Source organism: Muntiacus reevesi, chromosome 1 (genome assembly GCF_963930625.1).
Source record: "Muntiacus reevesi chromosome 1, mMunRee1.1, whole genome shotgun sequence".
In the NCBI taxonomy this organism is placed as follows: domain Eukaryota; kingdom Metazoa; phylum Chordata; class Mammalia; order Artiodactyla; family Cervidae; genus Muntiacus; species Muntiacus reevesi.
The window spans coordinates 157,742,245-157,755,605 of NC_089249.1; the positions used below are offsets into that span (position 1 = coordinate 157,742,245).

Genomic DNA, 13,361 nt, shown 5'->3' on the forward strand with positions numbered 1-13,361 from the left:
AGTGACTTTCACTTTCATCTATGTAGAAAAATTCAGATAAGACTATTACTGTGGGTGTAGCACACTCTTGTACACGAATTGTTTCATTTGAGCAGTGTTCATATAAAAGCTCCATTAAGACAAGAATTCTTTCTCTTTTCACACTGAGAACTGTTCCTCTAGAGAGACACAATACAACTATGACAGTGTATGGACTTGGACAATCTAAACGCAAGAAATACCTGTATGCTGATGCAATATCTTGTTTATCTCCCGAAAGCGGTGGCCCACAGGGCTTAATTTGAAAATTAGGTCATAGTGATAAAAGAAATTGTACACGCGTTGCATAAGGATATTGCTGCCATCACTTGTTGCTTTTACATAATCTTCATGGGAGCTAGAAGAGAGAGTGGGGAAAATATGTCAGTAAATGACTTAGATAATGCGAACGAGGCTTTATTTTCCCTTTACTGTAACTGACCTGTCTGTTTGGCAGTTGGTTTCCCAGCTGAAAATACATTTCATGAGTACGTCCAGGGTCATCAAGTCGATGTGCTCATAGATATCCATAAGTGTATCCTGAGAGCCACAAATCTTCTCCCACTTATCCTGGCACAGGAGGTCAAGATCAACATCATCATCATCAAAATGCTTTTATTTGAAGGCTTCTCCCTGTCTTACCATGTGACAGAGACAATTCTGACTTGGCAGGGGTCGAAGGTCATATAGGTAAATGTTAACCTGAAATACCTGCCCCTTATTTCACCAGTAAAATGGGTTTATTTAGGCACAGCAAAAAATTGAACTTCAGGACATGCAATCATGGTGCGTGCGTGGTCAGTTGTGTCCAACTCTTTGTGACCCCATGGGCTGTAGCCCACCAGGCTCCTCTGTCCATGAGATTTCCCATGCAAGAATACTGGAGTGGGTTGCCATCTCCTCCTCCAGGGGATCTTCCTGACTTCAGGGATCAAACCCGTGTCTCCTGCATCTCTTGCATTACAGGTGGATTCTTCAACACTGAGTCACCTGGGCAAGTCAGGAGAACTAAGGACAGGAACAGTTATAGAGGAGAAGGGGGAGTTGGGGGGAGGTGTTATAAACAAAGAGTCCACTGAAGGGAACGGGGAAATTAGAGTGCAGTGGTTTTTCATTGTCCAAGTTTTGAGAGTCTCACTAACCAGGCTGTTGTGGGTAAGGAGAAACTCTTCTTTTCTTTTGCTGGAGGGTAAAGTAGTAGCCTTCTTCCTGTTGGACATGCAAAGGTAGGTTTCCTCCGATTGGGTCTGCAGTTGACCTCTAGTGGTAGGATGTGAGACCTCCCCTTTCTGGCCTCCTGACTCCATTTTAAATGAGATTTCTGTTTACTAATTTTCACATAAATAGGCCAAGTGCTTATTTGGCATGAAGAAGGGAAAAACGCACCCAACCAAATGAGAAAAAGCATGGAACAAACCAGGTATCTGGTAAATGGCTGAGGTAAGTATCTTTGGCCTTCCAATTATTATCACCACTCTTGTTTTAGAAGAGATCAGGGTTCCAGTAAAAGAGATCATCTCACACAAAACCCATAATAACAAGGGTTTTCCCCAGGGCTTTCTCCTTCTTCAGTCCCCAGATTGCTAGATACCCCACCTATCACTTCTCTTAACCATTATAGGTACACTTAAAAATATACTTGGAATTAAAAATAATTATTTTGGATTTAGAAGTGGGGAACAGAGGTAAGCAGTGAATAGGAGTAGCTGCTGAGAGGTGGCTCTCAGCCAAGCACTGCCTGTGTTCACTCTACTTCTGCCTCCAAATGACCCACTTCCACTACCCAAGATGTTTTATGGCTTAAACTGTCTCAAAGTTCCCTGCTGAAAATGTATTCATCATCATAAGCATTCTTTGTGTAAAAAACACAAATAAATCTACATGTTTTAAGTTTAGATCAAGCTCTGTTTGTTGAGCACCCATGCCTACAGCTGGGTGCTAAGGATTTGGAGGCCACAGAAAAAAAGGCAAAGAAATTTTAAAAAATCTTTTACCCAAGTGTCAATTGTTTAGTCAGTTGCTTTCATCCTGAGGGCTTCCCAGGTGGCACTAGTGGTAAAGAATCCACCTGCCAATGCAGGAGATGCAAGAGACATTGGTTTGATCCCTGGGGTGGGAAGACTCACTGGAGTAGGAAATGGCGACCCATTCCAGGATTCTTACCTGGAAAAGTCCATGGACAGAGAAGCCTGGAGGGCTACAGTCCAGGGGGCTGCACAGAGTCGGACAGGACTGAGGATTATGTAAGTTTGACTGAGTACAAAAAGTGAGTTTGCTAATACAGTATTGTTCATCAATTCTATTTCAATGAGAATTCTATAAAAATAAATAAAAGAAAATGAAAGCTACAGGAATACCAAAAAAAGGGAGTCTAGAAGAAAGGAGAACAAAAGAGGCTCTCCGGAGATACTTTGCAACAATTCAGCAGGGGAGGGGCTGTAAGAGGATTCTTGGGGAAATATGCAACTGAGAAGCAAGAAAGATAGAAATGGTTCATCAAACTGTTGATAAACTCAAATATCACCACAGGCTGATTTGCAATTGTGCATAAAACTGCACAGCACCAGACTTAGAAAGCATGCCCCCTTCCTCTCTAGCCTGTACTTCTAGGTTTCTGCCTTGAGAAAGCACAATGGACATTTTCATCGCAATCCCAGTCAATTTCAGGTTAAATCTGCTTTTATGAGTTTGGCTGAGGACCCAGCCAACCAGGTAGCAACAGTGGTTCTCTTTTGGGAAAGGGGTAGGTTTGCAGATGTAGGTGGAGGGCAACTTTGGCTCTGTTTGTGGTGTTTGAAGCATTATGATGAAACTGTATTAATGAATTACTTGTCTTATTTTCAAGTGTGTACAATTTTAAAATAAAAAATATGCCATGTCCAAGGGGAATTTTGGAATAGAACTCATTTATAAATCAGGGACCACCCACAGGAATATTCTGCAACATCCTTCTGCCCCTTTCAAAGAGCACAGGTCAGCTCTTAATGATACTCCACTACCTGCAAGAGGAAACTCACATCTGCGACTTCAATGTAGACACATTCTTTCTAGGTCCTTTATGACCTTCAGGCAAATCTATTCCAGCCTTCCAACTTTTACTCCTGCTAACTCATTGTGCCTAAAATGCCCTCATCCATGTTATCCACATGTTCAAGTCCAGCTCATATTTCATAGTAAATTTGAGTCTCCTCTGAATCTGAAGCTAACATAGCTGCTTCCACTTTCCTTACTTGTCACCACAGCACTTATCATCTGAATCTTACCACTTGGTACTTAGTTTACTGCCATAAGATCTCAAAATATACCTAAGATGGATGACCAGATCTTCATCTTCTTTTATCATCCAAAGAGCAACAGCAAAGGCTTACACGGACACTCATTGCTCGGTGGGTACTTGTACACTGGCTAATTTCTAGAAATCATCCCCATTTGACTCTCACTACCCACTAAACAGATCTCTGATACATTCACTGTAGCATTTTGCAACATGCCAGAGCACTTTTATCCCTTCACTTACCAGCATGATGTTCACAGATTGAGCCATCACCTCAACAAACGATTTCAAGGTATTAAAATGGAATCCAGGAGTTAGTAGGCGACGGTGCTGAAACCATTTGGGTCCGTTCAAATTAACTAGTCCTTTTCCTTGAGAAATTAAAGGCACAAAACCACATGCCATTTTATTAGGTGAGATGGGGAAGGACAGGTGAGGAACACAGACATCATGGAGTGCCCGTTGGTACACTGACAGTGGTGACACAGTGGAATGTCAAAGTAGTGCTCGTACATTAAGGATGAAGTGAGTTTTGATGCCTACACTTGGGATGGATGTATTTAGCACTGTAAGAAAGACCCTGAGTTTTGAAGCTGGATAAGCATGCTAACCCTGAAATCACCAGTTACTACCTGGTAGTAATTAAGTCATGTAACCTCCCTGGAGTTTGGTTTTCTCAATGAGAAACTGTGATAATAAATACCTACTTCACTGGGTCACTGTGCAGATTAAATAAAGGCATATACATAAGGCACCTAGCTTGATCCCAGTAAAGGCACAACAAATATTTATCTCCTCTCTATTCCAAACCAATCCATAAACTGCTGTCTGAACACAAAATTCACAAGCAACTAGATAAGAGGCTTAAGTCTGTCTTCGGCTATCCTGTCCTTCAGTGTTAGTCTGTACTTCACATCTGTAAGTGATACAAAGTGAAAATACTCGTCAAACCTAAGGCCTCATAATCTTCTGTTACCAGAGAGGTAAAGATTTGGCTTTAAAAGGACCTTAAAGTTTATTAATATACAATTGCTGTCATTCATTGCATGCTTATAACATGCGAGGCTTGCAATAGATACATGTTCCAACACTGATACAATGCCAGCCATAACACTAAAATGGCTAAAATGGAAATATGTGTTTCATTCAATCCTCACAATAGCCCAGAGATGTTACTCTCATCTTCATTTTCAAAGATGAGGAAACAGAGGCTTAGAGAAATTAGATGACTTCCCCAAGATCACTCAGCTAGTAAGTAGGGATAGGGGAAGGGCAAATTCAAGTAGCTCTGAATCCAAAACCTATATTCTCTCATTTAATTCCTTCCTTGTCTAACATAAATGCCAATTATAGAACTAAAATACTTAATTCGTCTGCTCATGGAATATTTTCAAACTGCAGTTTGAAGCAAAACTTTACTGATTTGCAAATGGAAATACAGAAACTCCAAAAAGAAAGGGAAAGATCTGAGAAAACAAGAGAGAAGAAAGAATAAAATGAAGAATGTGAATGGTAAGGCTGCAGTTTTAAAGACAAGAGATGGGACAAATTTACAGACAGGCTGTCTTGCAAATGAGACTTTGGCAGAGAAATTGACAAGGAGGATTCCTAGGAAGTTGCACTGTGCTAACCTTAGGGCTTCCTCTCGACCTTCCCCCTAGAAAACTTGTAGTATAGATCTACCATATTCTCAGTACTTTTGAACCCTAATTTGAGTTTTCTTGGCAAGCTCTACTATACAAATGGGCTTCAAGAAAGAGTGGGTCACCTCCTTCACTTGCACATACATACCAACGCTTGGAATCATGAACTTATACAGGAAGTTGGACTTGGGATCTGCAGAGTCAAGCAGAGGAAACAAAAGAACATTAAAGGAAAGTCACCAAAGTTGGGGAAGATTCTCTTCATTTGCCTGAACTAAGCACAAACAGTGAGCAAAAGGGAGCCCGGGGCTCACTCCCTACAGCCCTTGACTGTCTTGGCTCAGGAAGCTGACAACAGCAGCTCCAGGAGGCAGACAGGTACACAAATCCAGATTCTTTCCTTGTTTCTGCTTCCTCCAGCAGAAACAGAGATTGTCCAAAGGTTGCAAAGTGTCCAGGATGGGAGTTGGGACAATATATCACATCTTTTTTGGAAAGCAAATTAACTATTAGAGCCGGGACCTGCAGAACCTGGAGAAGGAGAACCCTAAAAGGGTTCTCCTGAACTCTAACATGAGGGTGTTTTACAGTTCTTGTCCTTTACAAGATGAATATGAGACAAATCAGAGCTGTGGGACTGGGAGACACGGAGGTTTTCAGTGAAAGGCTGTTTTTATGAGGTTTTACTAAGAGTAAGGGAGGTAACGGGGCTTCCCAGGTGGTGCTAGTGGTAAAGAACACACCTGGCAATGCAGGAGACTTAAGAGAGGTGGGTTCAATCCTTGGGTTGGGAAGATCCCCTGGAGAAGAACATGGCAACCCACTCTAGTATTCCTTCCTGGAGAATCCCATGGACAGAGGAGCCTGGCAGGCTACAGTTCATGGAGTCGCAAAGAGTCGGACATGACTGAGGCGACTTAGCACATGCTTGCACACAAGGGAGGTAATAGCACAAAGAAGCTGAGCCTATCATTAGCTTTACAAAGTCGGAAGAGCAAAAACTGGACATTTGAATTTTGTGGTATTAGATAATCTACCCTGGGAACATTTCTCCTGAAGACTTTATACTCAAGAAAGGGGCTGAGATGGGGAGTATTACTGATGCTGAAGTCACAAAACCAAGAAAGGAAAGGAAGGCCCTGGAGATTTGATGGTATCTTCTAGGCTTTAGGATACACTGTCCTAAAACGGTCCATGGAAGTCTGAACAAGACAATGGACAAGGGGGACGTGGGAATCCACTTCAGGATTGGTGGGAAACCTCTGCACACTTCCACCAGTGTCTCTTAAAGGCCCAGTACCAATCTTTTCTTCAGAATTCCTTTAGAATCCTGCCTGTGGGTTGTGTCATATCACTCCTAGGAGGATTAGGACCCTGAGATCCATCTCTTTTCTTACCTGTTCTGCTGAGAAATGTCTTTGCATAGTCTGGGTCATAGATATAGAAAAATGCCTGAAAGGGCCCAGCCCAGCGAGGAAACGCACAAGGGTATTTTTCTACAATCTTCCGAAGGTTTTCGATTTTACCATCTTTAAATAACTGCAATGAACAAGTGAAAGAAATGTAAGAAGTCAGTCAGTCTGGACTCATCCCCCTCTATAGACACAAGTTGAACTCAGGTCCTGAATGAGGTTCCACAGGTAGAGGGGCTTGACGCTTTTTCTGGAGGTAAGTGAACACACTTTCCTTGGGATTTCAAGCCTAGAGTATAATTTTCTAACGAAACAGTATATTCATCTTTTCAATATAGTATATTGTATCATCAGAGAATGTTCCTGTTGAATGATACATATTGTGAACTGTTTCCCCAAGTGAGAAGGTGCAGTGAATAGTGTCACGCACTCTGCCTCACCTGCCAGCATCACACACTTAGATTAGGAGTGGAGTCCAGAAGCTGAAAAAAATGTTTTTAGGTGGGAAGGAAAAAACGTTAGTAGATTGAAGACGACCCACCATCCAGCTCACCATTCCATTTCTATAAATACTGATGACTTATTTTTTCTCATGAGTTAATAGTAAATGCTCTCTAAAAATCTGCCAATTCCATCTGCAAAGAAAACCCAATTTTTTTCCCTTGTAATAGTAGAAGGCGCATTTATATAGGTGTGGAAATCTTGCTGCTGCTACTGCTGCTACTACGTCTCTTCAGTCGTGTCCGACACTGTGCGACCCCATAGATGGCAGCCCACCAGGCTCCCCTGTCCCTGGGATTCTCCAGGCAAAAACCCTGGAGTGGGTTGCCATTTCCTTCTCCAATGCAGGAAAGTGAAAAGTGAAAGTGAAGTCGCTCAGTCATGTCCTACTCTTAGCGACCCCATGGACTGCAGCCTACCAGGCTTCTCTGTCCATGGGGTTTGCCAGGCAAGAGTACTGGAGTGGCTTGCCATTACCTTCTCCGGTATAAGTCTTGAAGCAAGCTCAAAAACAAAACTCTCAGCTTCCAACATTTATACATTAGTGTACAAATACTGCCATCAGAGATGAAATTCTTGCCTTGATAAGCAGATTACTATGCCTTATTTAAATAGTTCTTCTGAGGTAGGGAAGTAGGTGGTCCTCGGGCTGAGCCACTTGAGCTTGTCTCCTACTGACATTTCAGAGAAAAGATAGGGGCAGAGAGGAGCTGAGCTCTGCTGGGACAAAAAGATAAGATGACAACATATTTTTGGAATCAAGGAGATCTTCTAGACCACACATGTGCAGAACAGATCCTTAGGGGTCAGGGAAGGGAGGAGGCACCAATCCATAATATGTCCTGCCAACCTCGCAGAGACTCTTGCGTGAATCCATCTTGGCTAAAAGATATGCATGCACATCTGAAGGACCTTGAATCAGACCAGATAAGAGCAACAAGCAAGATGATTGGCCAGAGGAAATCTACAAGGTGACTGGCCAGAGGAAACCTGGAAAATCCACGCCCTCATATAAGCAATTTAAGTCACCCCCAAAACATGACTCTATGAGCCCACCCATGTGTTCTTTTCACATGTGCTCTGCTTCTAATAAACACTTTACCCACCTTACTATCTTTTGGTCTATGATGAATTCTTTCTTCAAAGAAGACAAGGACTGAGGTCCCATTTTAAGCCCACTGACCCTCAGGGTCTAGTGATTAAAGATTCAACACTCTAACCACCATGACCCAGATTCTATTCTTGACCAAGGATCTAAGATCCTACTTCAAGCTACTGCACCCTAGAGCTCCTCAAATTACTTCTAAATCCATGACAATAGGATCTATTCACATCTGTTTGTTGTATAAAGTGTGAGAGTAGAGAGGCACCTCTGTGTGTGTCTGGATGTGCCTAGCTATGCATTTGAGCACAACTGTGGGGGGCCTGACTTGCCAAGAAATCTTAAAAAAAAATTTTTTTTAAATGTTTATTTATTTATTTAAATTTTTGGCTGTGCTGGGTCTTCATGGCTATGTCCAAGATTTCTCTCATTGCAGAGAGCAGGGGCTACTCTTTGTTGCAGTGTGCAGGCTTCTCATTATGATGCACTGGCTTCTCTTGTCGCAGAGCATGGGCTCTAGCGTGTGCAGACATCAGTAGTTGTAGCACACGGGCTTAGTTAGCCCTCAGTATGTGGAATCATCCTAGAGGAGGGACTCCTCCTCTGCATTGTGTCCCCTGCATTGACAGGTAGACTCTTAGCCATCATACCACCAGGGAAGTCCTGGAAAGAAATCTTAAAGCTGGCAAGTTCCTTCTTGTGTGACCAATCAGAATTCGCTGTGTGATTGTGAAAATGTGGAAAACTTCAGCTACCAATTTCCTGTTACCAGTTAGTAGCTCTAACCCATGAAATGGTCCCTGGATACTTTAGGGCCCTGAAAACATTTGAGACTCCTGAAATTTAGTTCCTGAAATACTGCAGACCCTGTTTTGCTAACGTTCCCACAATCAAGCCAGTGATAAGAGCCCACTGACAGAGCAAATGGAGTTTCCTAAGAATGTAAATATTTATTCATTTGCAAACAATAAATAGATAAGTATTTATTTATTAAGTGCCTATTATATGTGCCAGGCCACAGAGATGCAGAGAAATGTAAAACAGGCAAGCTATTTGCCCTGGTGAAAATAGCAACTTAATATGAGGATTATTTTTTTATATTTGAGATTGTCATGGACATCCTCAGCCATGCTTTCTGGTTATACTTTTAGTAACTCTTGTCTGGACAAAAAGGAAAGAAGGCTATTGTGAATTCTGTAATATATGAATTAATATTTCTTCATCCACAAATGCAAACACATTTGAAATTAGTATCACATGTATTTAGGAAAGATAGTCAGAAATATTAAAAAAAAGCTTAGTCCCCTGAGATAGAGTAATAGCTAACATTTACCAAGCACTATGATGAGCTAGGTGATGCTGTCGACAGAAAAAAAAAATGCACAGCCTGAAAGTTGAGAATTATGTTTTATATGGTGGACAAAACTGAGGACTTAAGCCCAGGATGCAGCCTCTCAGATAGCTCTGAGAGACTGCTCTAAAGAGGTGAAGGAGAAGTCAGGATATATAGGAGTTTTTACAACAAAGACCAGGTAGTCAAAACTTCAAGAGATTACTGTTAATTAAATAAAACCAGATATCTTAAGTTAAGGAATTTAGTGCTTTTCTATGTTTTATATTCTTTACTCTTTACATCAGGAACCCTATAAAGCAGATACAATTGCAATCCCATTTTACAGATGAGGAAATTGAGCCTTAGAGAAGTTAAGTAATCTCTTCCAGATTGTGTAAGAAACGAAACTTGAAGTGGTCCATTTTCAGAATCAAGTAGCTGGCCTTGGGTGGAAAATTATTAACAAACGGTTTTCCATTCAGAGCTACGAGTTTTGTCTTGAAAATTACTGGCAAGCTAGTCTTGCCTAACAGCTTACACCTGAAGTGTCCCTAAGCTAACAGGATGTTTGAGAAGGGATAAACAAAAATCCTTGTTGAAAAATGTAAACTTAGGATGGGAAGGGAGAAGAAAGAATACCCTTTGAGACTTGGGCAATCCTGGGAAGGTTGTAACCGTATAGGACTCACCTAATGAGGAACCAGGGAGGGATCTGCAAGCCAGGGAATAAGTGTTAGCTGTAACTGTCCCGGGTGTGCCTGCCCACCAGACATACGATCTTGCAAGACTGTCATTATAAGTCTTGCTTTCACTGTGCTTCATATCTCTTGAGTCCATCCCTTGGTTTTGGGCTGGTTTGAGTGTGTTTCTCACAGACTATATAGCCAGCCACTAGTAGTAAGGATTCAAACTTGCACTGAATTATGGAGCCCAAGAACTACATAGTTACACAAACTTTCCCTGAATTATGTATAAGGATAAGCACACACAAACCCCCGCATAAACTAGGGGTGTTTGTTTACCTGCGTAAACACTAGGTCCTCCACACTGACTGGCACACACTGGTCTACTGAATAAATGTCAGTCTACCTAGTCGGTTCTTTGTAGTCAACAGATCTTTGAATGAGTCAATTTATTTAGCATCTAATATATGTGTGCATTCAACAAAGTAGCTTTTTAAAGTTAAAGTATAGTTGATTTACAATGGTGTGTTAATTTCTGCTCTTTAGCCAAGTGACTCAGTTATATATAGAGAGGGAATAGACTTGTGGTCATATATATATATATATACATATATATATATATATATATATATATATATACACTTTCTTTTTTCTGTTCTTTTCCATTATAGTTTACCTTAGGATACTGAATATAGTTCCCTGAGCTATATGGCAATACCCTGTTGCTTATCCACTCTGTATGTAATGGTTTGCATGCACTAAGCCCAAACTCCCAGTTCATCCCTCCCCCATAGCAACCACAAGTCTATTCTCTATGTCTGAGTCTGTTTCTGTTTCATAGATAGGTTCATTTGTGTCATATTTTAGCTTCTACATACAAGTGATATCATATTTTATTGTCTTTCTCTTTTTGACTTACTTCACTTAGTACTGTAACAAGGAAGAGCAAAATCTGGTTCCATATTGGATCTGTTTCTTTTACTTTAACCTTTGCTTTCCATTGCTTTTGTTACTATAATCACTAAAAGGATGATATCCATAGCTACGAGCATACATAACACCTGTCTCAGGGAACCCTGCCCTTCTGCCTGAATGTTAACCTAAAGTGCCTTTGTTGAGGTCACAGGCAAACAACTTAACCCCGCCCACCTGTGAACAGCTGCAGGAAAGAAGAAATTTACACATCCCCTCCTGGGGCTGGCCAAACTAGGAGATATTTTGCAAGACTTGTGGCCTTTTTACTTTATTTCTTCACCTCCTCCCCATCTCTGTTCTATAAAAAAGATAAGTATCCAGACCTCTATAAGATGGGGCTCTAGAACTCTAGTCTGCCACCTTCTTGGACGGGCAGTTTTTCTACTACTCCTTGCCTCAGCGCCTCGCCTCCTGATTTACTGGCCTGTGTGTGGCGAGCAGACTGAGCTGGGACTCAGTATCAGTATGATAATCTCTCGTTCCATCCGTGTTGCTGCAAATGCCTTTATTTCATTCTTTTTTTTGTGGCTGAGTAACATCCTATTATATAATGTACCACATATTTTTTATCCATTCATCTGTTGATGAACAGTTAGATTGTTTCCATGTCTTGGCTATTGTGAATACTGCAACTATGAACACTGGCATGCACTATCATTTGGGATTATACTTCCGCTCGGATATATACCCAGGAGTGGGATTGCTCGATCCTATGGTAATTCTAGTTTTAGTTTTTTTGAGAACCCCCATACTGCCTTTTGAAAATTATTTATTTAATTTTGGCAGTGTTGGGTCTTTGCTGCTGTGTGGGCTTCTCTCGAGTTGCAGTGTGTGGGCTTCTCGTTGCCGTGGCTTCTCTTGCTGTGGAGCATGGGTTCTAGGCATATGGGCTTCAGTGGTTGTGGCACAGGGGCTCAGCAGTTGCAGTTCCTGGGGTCTAGAGCACAGGCTCAGTTGCTCTGTGGCATGTGGAATCTTCCCCTGTCAGCGCTCCGAACCCCAATATTGTTTTCCATAGTGACTGCAGCAACTAATGTTCTCACCAGCAGTGTAGGTGGGTTCCCTTTTCTCTATATCCTCTCCAGCAACAAAGTAGCTATTGAACACCTACTGTGAGTCAAGAACTGGGTTTATAGTGGTGAACAAAGACTCTCCTCTCACAGATCCTATATTCTAGTGGGGAGAAGGGGAGTATGGATGAAAAATGTTGCCTGCTCTATCAGCAAACAAAGAATGTTGCGGACATCAAGCCATCAGTCACTGCTGCTGCCTCCCCACCGTAAGCCTAGGGGAACTCAGGATGGGGAGGAACATGATACTAGCTGTAGATAGCTAAGGTACACATCAAAGGAATAATTTCAGTGAATCCAAATTCTTGCATTTTCCCATACAGAGAAAAGCACTAAACTCCTTAAGTTGAGATACTTAGTTTTTTTCCTTTTATTATTATTATTATTTTGGCCACACCAGACAGCTTGTGAGATCTTACTTCTCTAACCAGGGATGGAACCCATGCCCCTTGCAGTGGAAATGCAAAGTTCTAATCACTGAATTGCCAGGGAATTCTCCTGGTTTTCTTTAATTAATAGTAATCTTTTGATGTTCCAACTACGTGATCTTTATTGCAGAACACCTCCATACCCCGGCTCCTTGCTTACCTTTTTGGAGCAGTCTCTCAGAGCTATGTGGTGAGAAGTCCTCAGAAAGTCCACCGAATTAAACATACGGAACTTACATTTCATTTAACACTTACATAGCACTTACAAAGTGTCAGACATGGTCTCAGTTCTTTTTAAATATCTAATAAGTTTATCTTCTGAAAAAGTCAATAAAACATCAGTAATTATATTACATGTAAATAACCTCATTATTTCAAGTAAAAGACAAAAAGTTTCAGATTATATTTTTTAAAAGCCTAACTATACTACTGACAAAAGACACAAGGTAAAAAGTCCAAAAAGTTAAAAACAAAGGATTACAAAAGTACCATTTCAATACTAGGAAAAAAGTTTGCATAGTTACACTAGTATTAGATACAGTAAAATTTAAGGCAAGAAGTCTTACTAGATATAAAAAGGAACAATTCTTATATGAAAAGGATTAGTCTACCAGAAGATACAATAATTCAAAACCTGTATGCACACTATGTTATAGCTTGAAAATGGATAAAACAAAAAAGGACATTAGAACTAAAATGAGAAATAAAGAAGTTCACAATGAGACTGGAAGACTTTACCACAATGCTACTCAAAGTGTGATCCATAAACCAGTCCATGATGAGTTAATTACAGAAACTGAGCATAGCACTTACAAATTTTTATAGCAATTTAACATTGCTGAAATATCTTACTTTTTTTTTTTTTTAAATGAAAACAATTGTCTACAACAGATTAGAAAAAAATGGCTCTTCACCACAAATG

The 13,361-nt window shown here is 40.9% G+C and overlaps 2 protein-coding genes across 4 annotated transcripts in view; one reads left to right on the top strand and one right to left on the bottom strand.

Annotated features, from left to right (window-relative positions):
• The window catches only part of LOC136152284 (uncharacterized), a 130,443-nt gene that overhangs the window by 59,654 nt on the left and 57,428 nt on the right, over positions 1 to 13,361 (top strand). The window lies entirely within an intron of this gene.
• Positions 1 to 13,361, bottom strand: part of LOC136152281 (cytochrome P450 4X1-like) — a 49,727-nt gene that overhangs the window by 25,678 nt on the left and 10,688 nt on the right. The window contains exons 2-6 of the mRNA XM_065913532.1: positions 6,333 to 6,474; positions 5,084 to 5,128; positions 3,536 to 3,663; positions 461 to 588; positions 222 to 376 (exon numbers count right to left, since the gene is read on the bottom strand). Of these exons, the coding sequence (XP_065769604.1) occupies positions 222 to 376; positions 461 to 588; positions 3,536 to 3,663; positions 5,084 to 5,128; positions 6,333 to 6,474 (598 nt within the window). The remainder of the gene's footprint in view (positions 1 to 221; positions 377 to 460; positions 589 to 3,535; positions 3,664 to 5,083; positions 5,129 to 6,332; positions 6,475 to 13,361) is intronic.